The 21,014-nt window shown below is 41.1% G+C and overlaps 1 protein-coding gene across 13 annotated transcripts in view; it reads right to left on the minus strand.

Annotated features, from left to right (window-relative positions):
• The window catches only part of LOC143039374 (uncharacterized), a 1,426,499-nt gene that overhangs the window by 476,687 nt on the left and 928,798 nt on the right, over positions 1–21,014 (minus strand). For all 13 annotated transcript variants that reach the window (XM_076209287.1, XM_076209284.1, XM_076209291.1 and 10 more), the window contains one exon: positions 4,300–4,484. In XM_076209287.1, coding sequence (XP_076065402.1) covers positions 4,300–4,484 — 185 coding nt within the window. The remainder of the gene's footprint in view (positions 1–4,299; positions 4,485–21,014) is intronic.

Here is a 21,014-nt window from a genome sequence, read left to right on the forward strand (position 1 = left end):
GGCATAATTATTAACAGTAAGGTTGGGAAAGTAGTGAATATATTGAAGTATGAAGGAGACCCAGACATTTATTTGGTATACCATATCTACAAAGTTTATGAAGATTTGTACACATATCCTGTGTAGTCAAGTTCTCTGGGTATATGTGCTGTTAGTAATGAAAGTAAGAGCCTAAGAACATGCTCATATAAAGATATTGAATGTAAATGTATTCTTTTCCCCCTTCAGTCTCGTTTGCCAAAGTTTGCATCTTTTCCCTTACTTCACACAGTCCACCAAGAATGAGCAGCGGCTTCTGTTGAAAAATGGTTGTCTGATGTAAAATGTTACCATATTTTTTAATTTGATAGTAGACATATTGAGGTTATTATATAGGCTAGTGTACTACAGCCATGTACTGGTACCACAGTTTTGACCCAGCCCAATCTTACCCTAGCTCAATGGATACAGTAACCCTGGCTTTATGTACTGAAGGGGAATTCCTGCCCAGACTTATTCCTACATTACCAACTTAGACTGTACCTCATTACTCATCGGGTGCCTATATACGACAACATATTCCAGTCCCAAGAAGAGTACTGTGACACAGACTACACACTAGTTTCTAGCCATGGCAGAAGTGATTACTTATCTTAGATCAGAATTCATAAGACCAGAACATATGTTGGATTTTAGTTGATGGCTGAAAACTGAGTACTACTGTATTTACCATCTTAATGTGTATGAATGTATGCTGTAGAACTGTTTTGATACTAATGTACAAATTAGGTGGTATGTTCATAGTACAGCATATCTGACATATGTTATTATTAGTAAAGTTAACAGATATTTTAGCTTACACATAGTGTTATTTTTCACAAAAATATCTCATTACTAAAACTTTCCTCTTTGCATTTCAGCTGAGTATGGTCAAGCTCGAGCAATGGCAAAGAAGGCTGAATATTCCTCAGATGTTGAAGCAGAACTTGGAAGAGGAAACAGAAGGTATAACTTTCATGCCGGTTTTCTTACCAGTATTTACTTGCACCATTTTTATGTGACTGCACCACAAAAAGTTTTTGGAGCTTAACTGCTGAGCAAAAAAGGAATGGTTGGAAACCAATTTTAAGCTTAACTTTTCATTGTTAATTTTATTGTATAACTTGTTAAGTTCTGAATACCATGATCAAGTATCTTTAAAGGTGAAAACACCACACCCATCCGTCGAAGTCAACATTAGTAGTCTAACGAACCCTAATAAATGAAAATTCTTTTGTCTTTATTGAATCTGTGTATTTACCTAGTTGTATTTACCTAGTTGTATTTTATGGGAAGGGGAGCTATGCTCGTGGTGTCCTGTCTTCATATCTCATTTTATCTAAACTATTTTTAAATTCATGTATTGTTTTTGCATACACCACTTTCTCAATCTAACTTGTTCCAAATGTCTATTACTCTGTGAGGAAAGCTGTTCTTTTTCAGATCTCTTCTATAGCTGTCTTTCTTGATTTTCTTTCCGTGTCCTCTTGTATTTCTATCATCCCGTTTTATTAGATCCTATCAATAATTTCTATGCCTTTCATGATTCTGTAAATAATTATCAAATCTCCTCTCTCTCTCTTCTTTGCTCTAGTGTCTGTAGCTCAAGTTTTGCTAGTCTCTCTTCATATGATAGTTTTGAGAGTGTTGGTGCCAATTTTGTAATTGCTCTTTCTATTCTTTCAAGTTTTGTTATATATTTTTTTGTACTTGGTGACCACATCGTTGCTGCATATTCCAATCTTGGTCTTATCAAAGTGATTAGTATTTTCTTCACCATTTCTTCATCCAGATATGTAAATGCCACTTTGATTGTTCTTATTAAATTATAAGTTTCTCCAAAAATCTTGCTTATATGTTTCTCAGGGGACATATTATTCATAATAATGACTCCCAGGTCCTTCTCATTTTCTACTTTTTTTTATTCCTTCTTCTCCCAATTTATATGATCCTATTATTCTTTTTTTGCTTTTTCCAAATTCCATCTCCCACTTCCTACTCCATTCCCATACTTTATTGAGATCACTCTGTAGTGACACAATCTTCTTCCGTGTTCACTTTTTTTTTAACAGTTTTGCATCATCCGCAAAGAAGCTCATAAACTTTCAATTTCTTCATTCATATCATTAATATATATAGCAAACATTATTGGGGCCAGAACTGTTCCTTGTGGAACACCACTTATTACTTCATCCCAAATTCACAAACCCAACGTTCCAATGCGACCCATAACTTCAGGGGTTGGCAGTGCACCCCACAGACTAGCGAAATGTCTAGCCAAACCGCTATCACAGGCAATGGGATCAATCAGCAATACACATTTGAAAAATTCTAACGATCTTTTGACAAGGCTAAAAGATTTAGATTTCACGGGGAAAAAGTTAGTAAGCTATGATGTCAAGGCGTTATATACAAATATTTCCACTAACGGTGCGTTAGAAGCAGTAAAGAGAGTAATAAAAGATATGAACGATACTGACCTACCCATAAGAAAACAAGATTATATAGAATTGATAGATTTATGCGTAAATTTCGGTGACGAATATGAACAACATAGAGGTCTCGCTATGGGTAGTCCTTTGAGTGCAGTGATGGCCTGTCTATATATGGAGTTATTAGAAAAAGAAAACTTCATCAGAATCAATGGTAGGGGATCACACTGGTTTAGATATGTAGACGACGTCCTCGCAATCATCCCCGAAAACACCAATGTAAATAATAAAGTGAGAATGCTTAACGCGGTCAACAGCGATATTCAGTTCACCGTAGAAGAGGAACAAAACGGACAATTGCCCTTCCTAGATACGTTAATACGACGAATGGGAAAAAACTGTAACTTTCTCAGTATACAGAAAGGAAACAAAGAGGATTTAGTACATTACTTCTCCGCACATGATGATAGGACAAAGAGTGGTATAGTAATAGGATTTTTTCTCAGGGCACTACGAATCTGTAGTAATGAATACCTAGAAGGCGAATTTGATTACATTATGAAAACCTTTGACAAACTTGGATATCCAGAGGGAATGTTGAAAAGAACAAAAAGAAAAGCAATAAATATTTACAATCGCGGAAAGAAAGAGAGAAATGATAAAAATAATACAAATTTTATATCAGTACCTGGCTCAGAAACGTCACCAATAATAGACAAATATTTAACAAAATCGGGTATAAACATAGCTAAAATAACTAACAAGAGGATAGGTGATTTAATAAAGACTTCTGAAAAGAGAACCAATTCCGAAAACAGCGTCGTATACAAAATCCCGTGTAATAGTTGCTCAATGGCTTATTATGGCGAATCGTCAAGAGGATTAGAAAAAAGAATTTATGACCATAAAAACGACATAAAAGCACATAGGACATCTAATTCTTTAGTAGTTCATGCGGAAAAATTCGATCATTTACCAAACTGGAGAGAAGCTGAAGTGCTACATAAAGGTTTTGATAAATTCACTAGAAGAATTGTTGAATCAGCATATATTTCTACTAATAATTCATCGAATCATCGAGGAGGGTTTATCAATTTAGCTAAAGAAACTAGTATTTTAATTCTAAAACACGCCAGAAAAACGACCTTTCCCAAGTGTCCGAAAAGATAATTAGATTTAGTACATAAACTCCAATTGCAGTTCTACATACACTCTCTGAAGAAGTTCTACGCGAACGAAACGTTAGAGTGCATAGGGTTCCGAGCCTTCCCCTGTGTTTATGTTCTCCATCATCCAAATAATATATATATATATATATATATATATATATATATTATATATATATTGAGAGAGAGAGAGAGGAAAAGAGAGACAGAAAGAGGGGGAGAGAGGGAGAGATAGAGAAAGCAATTTAGAAAGGTTGAGAGTGAAAAAAAAGACAACAATTGATATGAGATATAAAACAAGAAAAAAGAGAGAAAAAGGAAGATAGAGATATAGGGAGAAATAATGAATGTAAAAGAGAGGAGAGAGAGAGAGAGAGAAAGAGGTGGGGAAGAGACAGCAAGAAAGAATGAGAGAAATAGAGAAAAAAGATAGAAGGAAAAGAGAGAAAAAGGGAGAAATAGTGAAAGTAAAGAGTGAGAGAGAGAGAGAGAAAGAGATAGAGAGAGAGAGAGGGGGAGAGAGGAGAGGGGGGTCCTTAAATAGTAATGTCACTTACATACATTATTACATTGAAGGCCTATTAAGCCAATCAAATAATATTGTACATAAATTCAAGCATAGATAATGTCATATCTTAAGCTAATTAAACACATCCACAAAAATGAAACAATTTTTTTTTCACCTTTTCAACTGTGACTTTAGGTAGTCCACGAGGAAAGAGATTCTTGACAATGTTATGAGTAGAAACAGAACCATATGGAACATGAATAGTTGGTAGGTTGTAATCCATAAGATGTTCATCCTCAGGTCGTTTTGGCTGTGTTGTGAAATGGTGTCGACCTTCACACATTCCTTCCACTTCGCCACCTTAAATATATTAAAAAACATACATTATGTAATGGTGTCATTATAAGTTCATACAACCTAACTTCCAATTTATTTCCAAATAAATTAACCAGTCAATTCAATCCCCCCAGTTCTCTCATGCAGAAGATACACAGTCCTGAGGAAGCTGGCCACCACCACTGGTTCTGCTTATAAGCTGCTCAGAAAATATATTTTGTTTTGCTGTCTGGAATGAGTAAATACAGGACAATGTAGAACAGTATTTACCTAGTTGTATCTTATGGGAAGGGGAGCTATGCTCATGGTGTCCCATCTTTGTACCTCGCAGCATCTAGTTTGCTATTAATTTCGTGTATAGTCTTTGCACACACTATTGTTTCATCCAGTGTCTCTTCTATAACTATCATTTTTTAGTTTCTTTTCATGTCCCTTTGTATTTCTCTTATCCTAATTTAGTAAATCTTTTCTATCAAGGACTTCCATGCCTTTCATTTATCTAATTTATTTTATTGGGGGTTATTTGGCATCAGAACATCTATGGTCCTTGATGCCACTATTAATTAGATAAAATATTTCTATTTCTATATTGTTACAGAGAGTAGGTATTATACCTTAGAAATATATATTTTAAAACAATGAACATTTTAAAGAGATATATGTTTAAACTTTTATATTTAACTTATAAATTAGTTATCATTTGAATTATACACTGTATTTAAAGGGTTTTAACTAATGTTGCATTAAAGTTGATTAGGAAAATATATAAATAAAATTTAAAACTTGGCATTCTAAATCTGATCAAGAATGCAAATTTCTTTAAGAAAATTAAAAAAGAGATCAATATCACATTCAGCTCCTAAAATCTTAATCAGAGTATATCTGTCATTACTATTTTTACAATGGTAAAAGTAATGTTCTCTAGCCGCCATTAGATTTGGGCATTCTAATAAATTATGTTTGATTGTCAATGGGACAATGCAATCATTACAAAATGGTTGAGGTACTTTGTTCATTAGGAAGCTGTGCGTCAGTCTAGCGTGACCGAATCTTAATCTGCATAATATAACTTCTTTTTCTCTAGGTAAATTTGAATATTTTCGAGGGCGAGAGGTGATAGCTATGTCCTTCATTTTCTGGTCTTCTAGTTCCCAGTTAAAGTTCCAGACTTCCTGGAGCCTTGACTGAATGACAGGATAAATATCTCTGACTGGTAGAGCGAGGCTATTCCTGGGAGTAACTCTAGCTGCATGTTTTGCTAAGGCATCCGCTTTCTCATTCCGACTAACTCCTACATGGGCAGGGACCCAACAGAACTTTATTTTTGCCTCTTTTTTTTTTTTTTTTTTTTTTAATAAATAAAACCATTCTGATATTTCTATTACCAGTGGGTGATTTGAGTTAAAGTGAACTATTAACTGTAGTACACTTGCTGAGTCACTGTAAATTACAAAACTATTTCCATTGTGCGTCATGATTTCTTTGAGTGCAGTTAAGATTGCATACAATTCTACTGTAAAGATAGAGGCTTGTTCAGGTAAACTTACACTTTGAGTAAGACTTGGAAAGACAACTCCAAATCCAGCACCTGCATTGGACTTGGAGCCATCAGTAAAAATTGGAATGGATTCTTCATGAATTTCCATGTGTTCTAGGAAGGTTAGTCGCATCATCTCTGTGGACATTTCTTTCTTTGAACTGAATATACATTTACAAAATTCTATAGATGGAAGCTTCCATGGGGGTACTGTTGAGTATTTAACTGGTAAAATGTCAATTTTTGGGATCTCTAATTCCTCAAAAAAATTTGAAACTCATTATCCAAAAGGCTTAGGGAATCTGGGATGATCAAGATAAAATTTATAGTATTTTTGATTAGAAACAACTTCACATACAAGAGATTTAGGGATTCTCTGGATTCTATGGCAATATTAAACCAGCAGTGACTGGCGGTAAAGGTCCAGAGGCAATTCACTTGCATCCACCAACAAACTGGGTATTAGGGATGATTTAAAAGCTCCCGAGGCTAATCTTACTCCCGTATTATGTATGGAATTAAAAATAGTTAGTGCCGTTTTTGTTGCCGATGAATACAATTCACATCCATAAGCCAGTTTAGAGGCAACAAGTGCTTTATAGAGGATCATCAGATGTTTCCTGTAAGCTCCCCATGAGGTGTGAGAGAATACTTTTATTAAATTAAGAGCTTGTGAGCATTTTACCTTTAGATTCTTAATGTGTGGGATCCAAGTTAATGTTTTATCAAGAATCAGTTCTAAGAACCGTGTTTCATCTTTGCAAGATATTCTTTGTTCATATATATATAAGTCAGGATCAGGATGCACACCTCTTATTCGGCAAAAATGCATCACTACCGTTTTTGAAGCTGAGAACTTGAGTCCACGTTTTGAAGCCCAATCTGCAATTCTATTAATAGTTAATTATATTGTTCTTTCAGCAATTACCATTCGTGAAGCTGCAAAAGAGATGGACAAGTCATCAGCAAATAGGGTATGCATTACTTCACGTGGGATTATAGAGTTTATACCATTTATTGATAATGTAAACAGTGTTACGCTCAAATCACTGCCCTGTGGCACTCCTTCTTCTTGAACATGAACTGAGGAAAATGTATTACCAATTTTGACCTTGAACCTTCAGTTGTTGAGAAAAGATTTAATAAAAATGGGAAGTTCTCCTCTAAGTCCAATTTCGTGAATAACTTTCAAGATGCCAAATCTCCAAGTGGTATCATAAGCTTTTTCTATATCAAAGAAGACCGAGATGTGGTGTTTCTTATTAGCAAAAGCCTCACAAATTGATGTCTCCAAACATATCAATGCATCTGTGCATGATCGCATCTTACGAAATCCACTCTGTGTGGAGTTAAAAAGTCCATTTTTCTCCAAATACCAGATTAGGCATACATTTACCATTTTCTCCATTAATTTACATATATATAATGTGAGTGCTACAGAACAATAGTTGGTCATGATTTTATCATCTTTTCCTGGTTTTAAGAAAGCCAATATTATTGCTATGTTCCAGATATTGGGGAATGACTTTTCTTTCCATATTCTATTTATCATACCTAGTAAAAAAAATTTAGTCTCCACAGTGAGGTGCTTGATCATAGAGTAAGTTATTTCATCATTGCCCGGACAGGAGTCATTACATGAAGATAAAGCAGATAGTTCTTTCAAGCTGAATGGCAGGTTATAAGATTAATTTTTTGTTGTTCTAAATTTCAATTCATTATTTTCTTCTTGAATACGATGTTGAAAATACATAGATGAAGGATTTTTTGAAGAGATATTTGCGAAATGGTCTGCAAAGGCTTCACTTACGTCATCTGGGCTATGAAGTGTTTGATTATTAAGTTGTATGACTGGTGATGGTGTAGGGATGTATTTTCCAGATATTTTTCTTACTTTAGTCCAAACTTTCATGAGGCTAGTTCTCCAGTTTATTTTAGAAACATAGTTTATCCAGGATTGGCGCTTAGCCTGTTTTACCTGATATCGGAATCTAGCTCTTGCTTTTTTTTTTATAACAAATCAAATAGAATTGACAAGGATGTCGTCAATAGCGGGTGAATGCAGCTCTCATTGCTTTACGTGTTAAACGGCATTGGGTATTACACCAAGGGACAGGATTTCTGCTAAATTGCCCATTAGTGCAGGGAGTTGATTTGTCACTAGCATTTCATAATAACTTTGTTCAAGAAATCTAGAGCTTCATCCACTGTGGGGAAGTTTTTGGCATCAGTTTCTATAAAGGTTAAAGACATAAAGAGAGCCCAGTTTGCTTTATTTATCATCCATCGTGGAGACCTTGGTACAGCTATTTCATCTACTATATTAATGGTGATTGGAAAATGGTCACTTACTAAACAGTCGTCCATGGTTTCCCAAGAGAAATCCAAATAGCAATCAGGTGAACAGATAGATAAGTCGATACAAGTGTTTCAGTTTGAATATGGAAGTAAGTGCTTCTGTATTCATAATACTAAGTTCTTTTTCTTCAATGTAAGAAAATATCAAATTTCCCCTGGGATTTGATTTTATGTCACCCCATATTGGATGTCTACTATTAAAATCTCCGAGGAGTAAAAATGGACGAGGAAGTTGATTAATCAGGTTATCAAGGTCTTGTTTGAAATTTTTGTCATTTATATCGTCTGGAGACAGGTAGATTGAACAAACTGTATATTTCATTTTTGTAAATATTTGTATAGCTACACCTTGTAAGTTTGTTTGTAAAGGAATTTTTATGTGTATAGCATTTAGTCTTATCAGTAGTGCACTTCCACCATGTCTTCCTTCATCTGTTTGATGTTCATTATGATAAAAGAGATATTCTTTGGGGCATATTCTATTTTGTCTGAGCATTATTTCTTGTAACGAGATGCAGATGGAAAATTTTTCCTTTATTAATATTTTTAAAGATTCGTATTTAGCTCTCAAGCCTTGACAATTCCATTGTAGTAGGGTGAGTTTGTTGTTGTTGTCGTTCCCTAGACTGTCTGTCCGAGCAGTCCCGTCTCCCCAAGGAAGGCCACAGCCGAAACTGGGTTTTCCCACAAATCCTTTATAGAGTGTATGCTGTGTTGTTTGCGTGCATGATTGTGTATAATGCAGTCTTCCATTATGTGTTGTATGGTATGGGGTGAAGTGTTACATCCTGGGCAGCTGTTCACAACACGGTCGTCCAGCCTCTTCTGGTAGCTTAGAAGTGCTGGGTGGTGACCACATCGCAGTCTGGCCAAGTGGACTCTGTCCTTTCGTGGGAGAGAGGATTCAGAAGGGTGGATATCAGGGGGTCTGGCATGCAGCAGTGTGTTGTCTTTCAGTGTGTTAATGGAGCGGTGAGTGATATGATTATGAATACGTTTCCAGAGGCTGGTATTTGGTGGTTGTGGAGGAAGAGAAGAGAGTATCTGTGCGTAATAAAGGTCTTTGGGTGTAGTTTTAATGTTTCTTGGTGTGTGTGTGGGTGTTCTGCTATGTAGTGTAGCGGGTGTGATGTGTTTGTGGTGGCTGCAGCAAGTGTTTGTGTGCCTCTCATGTCGAGGTGGTCCTTGACTTTGAGGACTTTTGTTTCATGGTGTAAATGGTCTGTAGGTGTTGTATTTGTGCAGCTTGTGATTGTTTTTAGGGCTTTGTTTTGTATGATTTGAAGGGTGTTGTGGTGTGTCTCACTGAGATTAGGAGCCCATGCCGGACTCGCATAATTCATCACTGAGCGTATGCATTGTTTGTATATTGTTATATTAGTTTCTTTGTTTTGTCCAAATGTTGTTCCAGTGATTGACTTAAGTGCGTTAAGTCTAGGTGTGCATTTGTTTTTTATGTTTGTGAGGTGTTGTTTGAAAGACATGGATGTATCCTATGTTACACCAAGAATTTTCGGTGTGTTTGTGTGTGGTATTAGAGTGTTGTTGATGTAGAGATGAGGTATGTATTTGTGTTCTTTTGTCCAGTTGGTGAGAAGTGTTGCTGTAGATTTGGTTGGAGCTATTTTGAGTCTGTTTGTGATGAACCATGTGTTGAGTGTGTCAAGGTAAGGCTGGATTATTTCTGCAGCTTTGTCTGTGTTACGATGTGTGCATGTGATTGTTATGTCGTATCCGTAGGAAGAGATTTGTATTTCTGAGGTGTCTGGTGTGGGTAAGTCATGAATGTATAGATTAAATAATGTGGGGGATAGAACTGAGCCCTGTGGTACTCCGTTCTTAATGTTTCTGATGTGCGATGATTGGCCATTATATGACACATGAGCATTCCTGCCTGCCAGATAATTGGCCAGCCATCTTTTGGTGTTATTGTGCATGTCTGTGTTATATATTTTATTTGTTAGGTTGTGGCGGGGGATAGCATCAAAAGCTTTACTAATGTCCAATGTTATAAGAAGTGTTCTGTGGTGGGGCCTATCTGAATTGATGCCATCTAAAATTCTTCGTGTGAGGTTTGTCAGAAGAGTGTTTGTGGAGTGTAGTGGCCTAAAACCGTGTTGTGATTATTTTACCATGCTTCCAGATGTCAGGTATAGTGTTGTGTGAATAGCTGTAGTTTGCAATGTTTGTGAGTGCATGTATACCTTGTGGTCCAATGTGTTTTAGGTGGATGTTGCTTATGTTATCAGGGCCACAGGCAGATGAGTGCTTGAGATTATGCATTATGAGTTTTGTCTGACTGTCTATGAAGGGTGTATAGTCTGAGTCTGTGGGGAAGTCTTTCTTACGTCGAATGGTGCGTCGGTCGTCAGGGTGAGATGTAAGATGGCTCGTCTGTGCAAAATGACGTAGGGTGAGTTTGTTATTCATGGTGGTTGTTTATGTTTTATCTTTTTATTTTTGTTACATTTCTATTTGTAGTTAAAGTTGAGTTTTTGTTAGCTACATTATTGGATTTCTTAAGAATTCTTTCATTAGAATTTTGTTCTGGAGTTCTCTCTCTCTTTTTAGTTTAAATTTCATTATTTATTTCAGATCTTTTCTCTTTTTGGTGGGTGGATTCCTTGGTGATCTGTTTAAAGTTTTCCATTACATTTCTTGAATGATGGGCAGTGACTTTATTTTGTTCTTTGCTCTCTTGCTTTTCTGGTATTTTTACATCTGAAGTTGTGCTCTTTTGTTCATTTGGTTTTACTGTTTTCACAGATTTTTCTGGTTTGGTATTAGAATTTTTTTCATTTGTTGAATTTGGTTGATTTCTTTTCAGAATCGTTGAAAATAGTTCCCCTGGTCTAATTTGTTTATTCAAGGCCTTATTCCTAGCTTCTTTAAAGGTAATTTTCTCAAGGGTTCAGATGGCTTGAACTTCCTTTTCAAAGATATATTTAACACAGCTCTTGGAGGATGAAGGATGTTGTTCTCCGCAGTTAACACATGATGGAGCTTCGTTACAATTGCCATGCGTTTCTTTACCACAGTTTAAGCATACTGCAGGTTTTTCATTAATTCTACTTTTGCATTTTTGTTTTGAGTGTCCAAACATTTGACAATGGTAACATCTTAATGGAGATGGTATATATGGCTTTACTTTAAGAGACAATCAACCAGCTTATATAAAATTTGGTAATCTACATTGATTAAAGGTTAAAATTATTGTTCCTAGGGGTACAAACTGTTTGCCAATCTTCTTTTGCATTCTTACAACTTTTATTATGCCTTGATTTTTTAACTCTTTTTCTATTTCATTTTCTTCAATTCTGGTCCATATACTACACCTCTGCTTTGGTTAAAAACTGGGTGAGAGAAGCATTTAATACTAAGACCATCTAAACTTGAGATAATTTTGAGTTTTTCACTTTGTTCAGACGATGAGGTTTCGATCAATAGACTTCCATTTCCTTGTGGGCGAATTTTGGGCTGACTGCCACAGATATTAACAATTTCTCTATTTGCTCTGAAAACATTTAGACTCTCATATTTTCCTTCTTCAAATTCAAGTATTAAGTACTTTTCATAATTTACTGTTTCGTATACTCCTGGTATTATTTCCATCTTTCTAAACTTTTCATTTCTAACATTTGTTTCTCTGTCTTTCTTTCTGTCCTGATGATTTTTAGCTTTATTATCAGGAAAAGAATAAGGTTCTAGGGTTATTATACTTGAACCCGATGTGCCGGTACCATTGTCCACTTCCATGTCAGTAGAGTCGTCAACAGGAGGTCTAGGGTTGTTTTGTATTGAAGTTGTGAGTCCTAGGGAATCCACCCCTTATCGGAGGATGTTAGTCCTCCTATCCCATGAGGCTCAATATGGGAAGGGGCTTTAGCGGGGACCAGTCTTCTATTGAAGAGGGGCTGCCTCTCTTAAGGCGGGCACTCACTGGTCAGTGGGGGTAAAAACCCCTCCCACCGGTGTCTCCATCGCCTGGCACCCCCCATTACCCACAAATATAAGAGGTTTATAACCAGATCGATGGAGACCAACTCTTAACAGACAGTGTCTGCACCCAATGGGGTCTGCCAGAGGGTGGTGGCATTGTAGTAGTTTTAGTTCGGAACAACGGCAGGACAAATGAAAATCAACACAAAATATCTAATCTCTTTCTTTTGGTAATTAGCCACAAGGTGCGACACTTGAAGCGTCACATAAGAAATATAGGTGAAGCTCGGACTAAAGCCACAGCTTAGTGGAGATTATGGTTGTAGCTGGACGTGGAGCCTAACGTCAGCGAGGCGGTAGCAGATGATGACGGTGAGGCTCGATGGGACGGCTAGAAGACTGGACGAGGAGATGTTGTTTGTGCGGTGGTCGGTACTGTTCTGCCCATCTCGGCAAAACGCCGACCTTTTAAATCGGTACTGTTCTGCCCATCTCGGCGAAACGCCGACCTTTTAAAGGAGGCTGGCGGGAACGTGAGGAGCTTTCCAAGTTCCTGATTGGCTAACCGCTGGCTGGCAGGGACACCCTTGCGAACTACGCTTGCCAAATACGGGAACTTGGAAAGGCTAGCTCCGAAGATTTCTTTGATCAGTGTGTGACGGGTCGTAGGATGCATCACGTCACTACACCACTCCCCCCGCTCTTCAAAAGCGGGCGTCGAGGAGGATAGGGAGCGACACGCGCGACGTATTTGAACCGGTTTGGCCTTCGGATCAATCGCCTCGAACGAGTGGTCATGCCGTCAGGGGGCATGTCTGGCGAGGAGGGCCTTGATGGAGGGGGGCTCGAGTGCAGGGTGGTGTTGTCGAGGTCGGAGGCCTGGCGATGGGAGGTCGGTTGAGTATGGAGCTGTGGAGACATGAGGTTGGGTGAGAATTGTTGCATTGCATGGTAGAGCGGGGGCGTGGGGTGGGGAGGATCTTGGGGGGTGCCGGGAACAGTTGTAGAAGGGTGTGGTTGTGGGATAGAAGGATAAGGGTTCGCCGTCGCGTACGCGTGATCTGTGTGAGTTTGGGGGGAGGGCTGCTGCTGTGGTGGTGGGGAGTTAGGGGCAGGAGAGGAGTATTGGTTTGGAGGGGAGAGTTTTTCGGGGGGTGGGGAATGACTTGGTTCGGTGGTGAGGGTGGGGTTAGGACCATGTTGTAAGAGGTATTGTAGTGGCCCTGGAGTTTTGGTAGGGGAGTGGTGAGGAGGTGGGCCGGCTTGAGCCTGTCGATGGAGATGCGATCCGGTTTGGCATCTCGGTTGATCACGAAGTGTTTTGTTGATCTGGTGAGGACTCGGAAGGGGCTATCGTATGGTCGTTGAAGAGGAGTTCGTTTGGAGTCTCGCCTGAGGAAGACGTAGTCACTTGTAGACAGGGCCGAGGGAAGGTGCTCCGGTTGAGGTTGTGGTGGGCGAGGGGGGTTGGACGGGTGTTGGCGAATGTCGCCTTGATAAGTTGGAGGGCGTGACGGCCAGGATCGCCGACGGCAGGCGTGGCTATTTCCCCAGGGAGGCGAAGGTTCTCAGCGCAAAGTAGCTGAGATGGAGAAATGTCGTTGTCGACCTTTGGTGTGACGCGGATCGTGAGAAGCACCAGGGGAAGGGCGTCAACCCAGTCGCATGAGGTGTGCCTTAAGCGACTCCTTCAGTTGGCGGTGGAACCGTTCCACGAGTCCATTGGCTTGGGGGTGGTAAGCGGTAGTCCGGTTGCGTTTGGTGCAAAGGAACTTGAGGAGGCTGGACCATAGGTCAGATTCGAACTGAGGGCCCCTATCGGTGACAATGATGTGAGGTGCGCCGAATCTGGATACCCATCCGGAGAGGAAAGCACGGGCGGTCGTCTCGGCGGATATATCCGGAAGGGGGATCGCTTCTGGCCACCTGGTGTACCTGTCGATACACGTAAGGAGGTAACGCATGCCACGAGAAGGCGGAAGGGGGCTCACAATGTCCACATGGACTGACTGGAAACGTGCCGTGGGTGTAGGAAAACGCTGGAGTGGTGCGTGGACGTGGCGCGTAACCTTGGCCGTCTGGCAGGGGAGGCAGGTCCGGGTCCATTGTCTGACATCCTTGTTGATGCCTGGCCAGACGACTCGATCCGTGATGAGGTGTTGTGTCGCGCGGATGCCCGGATGACTGTGGTCATGGAAGGAGGAGAAGACGTCCTTACGGTGGCAGGCGGGGATGTACGGGCGGGGTTTGCCTGTGGAGACGTCACACCACAATGGTACGGGGTTGTTAGGAAGCTGTCTTAGCTGTAAGGATGAGGTGTCGTGCATACGTAGGAGGCGGAGTTCACTGTCGTTATTCTGAGATGCGGCGATGCGTGAGTAGTCTATGTTGTGGTCAGGGAGGATGCTGGAGGTGATTCTAGACAAGGCGTCGGGCACCTGGTTATCCTCTCCCTTGATATACTCAATTCGAGTATCAAATTGGGAGAGGAATGACAGCTGCCGGGACTCTTGCGGAGTGATGGTCGGAGACCCTGTCTAGGGCATGGGCGAGTGGCTTGTGGTCTGTAAGGATGACGAAAGGCCGGCCTTCAAGGAAGTAAAGGAAGTGCTTGACGGTCGAGACTATGGCTAGCAATTCCCTGTCAAAGGCGCTGTAGCGAATTTGAGGAGGGTCCAGACGTTTGGAGAAAAAGGCGATAGGCTGGAGCTGGCCGTTGATCTTCTGTTGGAGGACGGCGCCAATTGCTGAGGAAGAGGCATCGGTGGTAAGGAATGTGGGGGCATGAGCTACCGGGTAGGACAAGCGGGTGGCCTCAGCGATTGCCGCCTTGACTTGCCCGAATGCTTGGGTCGCTTCGGAAGACCACTTCACAGGTTTGACCGACCGCTTGGAATGGTTCTTGGTGAGGTCGTTCAAGGGAGCGAGTTTTGCAGCTACGTCGGGGACGAATCTATGGTAATAATTGACGATTCCTAGGAATCGTCGGAGCATTTTGATGGATGTTGGCTGTGGGAAGTCTTTTATGGTGTCGATTTTTTTAGGGAGAGGATACAGGCCTGCCGTTGAGATACGGTGTCCGAGGAAGTCGAGAGATGAAACTCCGAGGCGGCGGAAGAGGAGGCGGTGTTGGCGGTGCTGGTCGTGAGTTTCGGAGGCTACGAGGATGTCGTCGATGTAAACAGTGATGAAGTCGAAGTCTCTCAGGGCATGGTCTATGAACCTCTGGAACGTCTGGGCGGCATTCCCGGAGGCCAAAGGCCATCATCTTCCATTCGAAGAGGCCGAACGGAGTAGCTATGGTTGTCTTCTGGACGTCTTCCGGCGCTACAGGGATTTAATGAAACGCCCTGACCAGGACGATCTTGGAGAAGACCTGTTTCCCGTGAAGCTTGAAGTGGAAGTCCTGAGCGTGAGGGATGGGGTAGCGGTCGGGCTTCGTGATGCGGTTAAGTTGACGGTAGTCACCGCAAGCCCGCCATTGGTTGGGCGGTGGGGGTGGCTTAGGAACCATGTGGAGTGGTGATGCCCAAGCACTCTCCGATGGTAGGATGATGTCCTGGTCTAGGAGTTCTTGGAACTCCTGTTTGGCAGCGGCCAACTTTTCTGGGGAAAGTCGTCGAGGCTTGCTGTATACTGGCGGTCCAGATGTCTGGATGTGGTGCATGATGTTGTGAGGGGTGGTGGTGGTGTTGGTCTTGTCTGGCGATGTTAGCTGGGGAAACTCCTGCAGGATGCGTACATAATCGCCATCGGGCTGGAGTGACGATATCTGGTGGGAAGTTGCGTTAGTGGTGGTTCCTGGTATGCTTGTTGTGCCGTGGTACAAGCAGTTATCCTTGGCGCTAACTACCATATTGTAGTGCTGGAGGAAGTCGTAGCCAAGAATGGGTTGCTGTACCGCTGCTATGACGAATGTCCAAGGGAACTTGACATCGTGGAGTTCCAGGACGCTGTGGTGGCTGCCGTACGTTGCGATGGGCGTACCGTTGGCTGCAAGCAGGTCGTAGAATGGCCAACGTGTACCGTGGTTGGGTTCTTCCGTCGGGGATATGATGCTGACGGCTGAACCTGTGTCTACCAGGAAGGATAGGCCAGAATGGCGATCATGCACTGAGAGAAGGGTGTGGGTATGGTTAGCGGGGGTAGGGGTGGTTACCGACCCCCGCGTTTGGCGTTTCCCTGCGACCAGCTGCATGGTTGTGTGCATCTGAGCGCCTTGGCTCCGAAGCGGGTATGGTACCAGCAGGAGGTAGTATCCTGTCGTGGAGCGGGGCTACGTGGTGGTTGATGGCTTCCCTTCTCGGCTAAAAACTGATTGAGCAAAGTCTTCATGTCGGCCACTTCCTGTCGTAGCTGCTGCACACTTTGGTCACTGGCACTATATGACACGGGAATGTTTTCACTCACAGCACTATTGTCACTAACACCTGGGTCGTCAATACACTGAACACTATGCACTGGTTTGTCACTGGGGTCGAAGCTGCTGGCTGACCGGACTTGTACCGAGATATGACGTTGGAACAATCTATCTGCTATTTCGCAGTATTGTTCGTCGTCCTTATCGCCGGCTAGAGCTTCCAGGTGTAAGTGGAGGGCGTCCGGCATCTTGGAGAGGTGAATGGAGCGGAGGAGTTCCTTGGGTAATGACACCTTTGCCCGGATGTTGAGGGCGGCCATATGGGTGTATAATTGTGACGGGGTGGTGTCGCCGAGTTCACTATGCTGGATATTTCGGTAGAGCTGGTCGTCGGGCTTGGTGTAAAGCTTCCGTAAGGCAGTCTTGAGGGCGGAACACTTGCCTTCTTGCGGAGGAGAGGAGACGACGTTACGGACAAGGGCGATGACGTCCGTTGGTAGAGCAGTGATGTACGCGCCGAAGGCTTGGAGGTCCGGTACGTTACCTTGAGTGGCTAAATAGGCCTCTGTGTGAACTAGCCAGCTCTTCAAGTCACGGGAGAAACTGGGAAGTTTCACTTGTGTGTTTTCCATAATCCTGGTTGTCCTTCACCGGGGTCACCACTTTGTAGTAGTTTTAGTTCGGAACAACGGCAGGACAAATGAAAATCAACACAAAATATTTAATCTCTTTCTTTTGGTAATTAGCCACAAGGTGCGACACTAGAAGTGTCACATGAGAAATATAGGTGAAGCTCAGACTAAGGCCACAGCTTAGTGGAGCTTTTGGTTGTTGCTGGACGTGGAGCCTAACGTCAGCGAGGCGGTAGCAGATGATGACGGTGAGGCTCGATGGGACGGCTAGAAGACTGGACGAGATGTTGTTTGTGCGCTGGTCGGTACTGTTCTGCCCATCTCGACGAAACGCCGACCTTTTAAAGGAGGCTGGCGGGAACGTGAGGAGCTTTCCAAGTTCCTGATTGGCTGACCGCTGGCTGGCAGGGACACCCTTGCGAACTACGCTTGCCAAATACAGGAACTTGGAAAGGCTAGCTCCGAAGATTTCTTTGATCAGTGTGTGACGGGTCGTAGGATGCATCACGTCACTACAGCATCAATTCCAATCATTATTCAAAACTTGATTGTATTTCCTGCAATAGTCATCACCGATGTTCCTGATAGCCTAAGCAGAGAAGAAATAAAATGAGCAGGAGGGTAAATAGTGGTTCAGTTTTGGTCTGGAAGCTCAGACCTGGCCTTGGTGGTATGGTTGGACCTGCCAGGATGTACACCATCCCACCGCCATCTCCATCCCTTTCATGATTCTCTAAATGTTTAGCAAGTGTTGGGCCCATCTTCATAGTTGCTCTCTGGATTCTTTCAATTTTCTTTATATTCTTCTTGATACTGGGTGACCATAGTGTCACAGTATACTCCAGTCTAGGCCATATCAGTGTAACTAGTATTTTCTTCACCATTTCTTTGTTCAAGTAGGTAAAAGCCCCCTTTATTGATATTGGCAAGTTGTATGATTCTCTGCCAATTTTGTTTAACTGTTTATCAGGGGACATGTCATTTGTGATGATTACTCCCAGGTCTTTTTCAGATCACACTTTCTTTTCTTTCTTTGTACTGATTTTGTATTGTCCTGATGTTCTTTTTTTTTTCCAAATTCTATTATGCTACATTTCTTGATGTTGAAGTCCACTTCTCATTTCTGACTCCATATCCAAACCTTGTTCAGTGTATTTACCTAGTTGTATTATAATTGATTGATTGATTAAAGGTTATCTGGCGTCGTAACTGCCGAGGTCATAGACGCCAAATTGTTAAATACTTAGATTCAATTTTGGGTATAGATAATAATAAGTAAATATTAATAAATCTAAATTCAGCATCAGGTATTAGTTATCAAATAGTGTAATGGTTATATATATACATATATAAATATATATATATATATTATATATATAAATATATATTATATAATATATATTATATATATATGTATATATATATATATATATATATATGGTGTTAAATTATGTTAAGATCTGAATAGAGTTAAAAGCTATTTGGTTTTGATTATTATTGTTATTACACATTTTAGGACCAACCAGTCCAAAGAGTCTAACCAGGCCCTTATAGTGTTGGTCTGGAAAAATTTGAGATTGAGTAAATATATATATACATATATGTAGTAGTATATCCAATGAAATGAGAGTGGTAGGATTATATTTCAATATTAATTTGTATTTGTTACTAAATTTGATCAAGTAGGTTAACTTCATTTAAAAATTTAATGACTCCCTCATAATCATACTGCAGTTCTTTTCCCAATATCTTGGCCAAATTATAGTTACCATCTCTCTCTTTCTTATTTGGGAAGTGACGCTCTCTCAGTTCTCTGTGATTAGGGCATTCAACCAGCAAATGTTTAATAGTCATGGGGATTAAGCAATCTTCACAGTCAGGTTGATTTTCACCACTCATGAGATACCCATGGGTCAGCCTTGAATGTCCTACACGGAGACGACATATAATTACTTCCCATTTCCTTGGCATAATTTCATATTTCCAAAGGTGTATATTTGTGGTGATCTCTTTCATTTTGTTAAGTCCCACTTCAATCCACCGTTGTTTCCATGCCTTATGGATGATATTTGTGATGCTAGGAAGGATATCTCTATATGGTATTGCACACCGTTTAGGAATCAGACTGGTTGTTGCTGACTTTGTTATTTGGTCAGCTTTTTCATTTCCATATATATGTACATGTGCTGGAACCCAGCAAAAAGATATAGAGATTTCTCTACATTGTAGTAGAAACACCCACTGTGAGATTTTTATTGTTAGAGAATTATCGTCACTGAAGATTTCTATTGCCTGTAATGCACATTTTGAATCACAAAAGATTGTGAAGTTGGATGTCTGTAGAGTTATGTGTTCTAAAGTGGTTAAAATTCCATATAGCTCTGCTGTAAAATTTGATGCTACGATTGGTAGTGCTCCTCTGCAGCTAAAAGTATCGCCAAAAATCCATATCCGACACCAGCATCTGTTTTTGAGCCATCCATGAAAACAAAAGTTGAATCCAAATGTTCAGTAATATGTTCCAAAAACTGTCTGCCTGGTTTGTCGACAACCCCGACACAGACAGAGGGCTTGATATACAGACTCAACTCGACTCATTGACTATCATGAACAACACGCATAATCATACACATATCCCATACCAAGCCCTCTACACTCCCTCCTCTCCTGATATCACCTTTTGCTCCCCCTGCCTAACCCCAACAACATCATGGAGAGTGGTCGGAGCCCTTGGTTCTGACCACCTTCCAATCATCATCACCACCAAAACAAGATGCACCCCAGCTGGCCACAGACACACTTACACCAATTACAAGAGAGCTAACTGGGAAGCCTTTAATGAAGAGACAGAACAACATTTTGAAACACTTAACAGTACACCAATCACAAACATAAACAATGCTGTGCACGCTTTTAATACAATCATACAAAACGCAGACAAGAGATACATCCCTAGAGGCAACAGAAAATCACACAACCCCAACTTCACACCAGAAATCCAAGGCCTCATCAGACAACGTGACACACTTAAACACGATACCCCCACACCTATCCCTCAAAACATAGCAGACCAAATACAAACACTAAACACTGTGATTGCCAATAAAATACATGAACAAAAAACACAAAATTGGCAAAACTTTATCAATACACTTGATCACAAAACAAACACCAGCAAATTGTACAAAACACTCAACAGCATCACACTATCCAACACTAACACTACACGCTCTCACGCAGCAATAATCACAACAACAGATAATCTACCCTCAAACAGACAACAAGCAAACGCACTCATACGTCATTTTGCACAGACGAGCCATCTTACATCTCACCCTGACGACCGACGCACCATTCGACGTAAGAAAGACTTTCCCACAGACTCAGACTATACACCCTTCATAGACAGTCAGACAAAACTCATAATGCATAGTCTCAAGCACTCATCTGCCTGTGGCCCTGATAACATAAGCAACATCCACCTAAAACACATTGGACCACAAGGTATACACGCACTCACAAACATTGCAAACTACAGCTATTCACACAACACTATACCCGACATCTGGAAGCATGGTAAAATAATCACCATCCCAAAACCGAACAAAGACCCAACAATCCCATCATCGCACCGCCCAATCACACTTCTCTGCACCCCCTCTAAAGTCATTGAACGCCTAATACTTAAACTTGTCACACCATATATTCCCCTTGCTGACTCACAACAC

This window comes from Oratosquilla oratoria, chromosome 26 (genome assembly GCF_046742065.1).
Source record: "Oratosquilla oratoria isolate Oo_2021 chromosome 26, ASM4674206v1, whole genome shotgun sequence".
NCBI lineage: Eukaryota > Metazoa > Arthropoda > Malacostraca > Stomatopoda > Squillidae > Oratosquilla > Oratosquilla oratoria.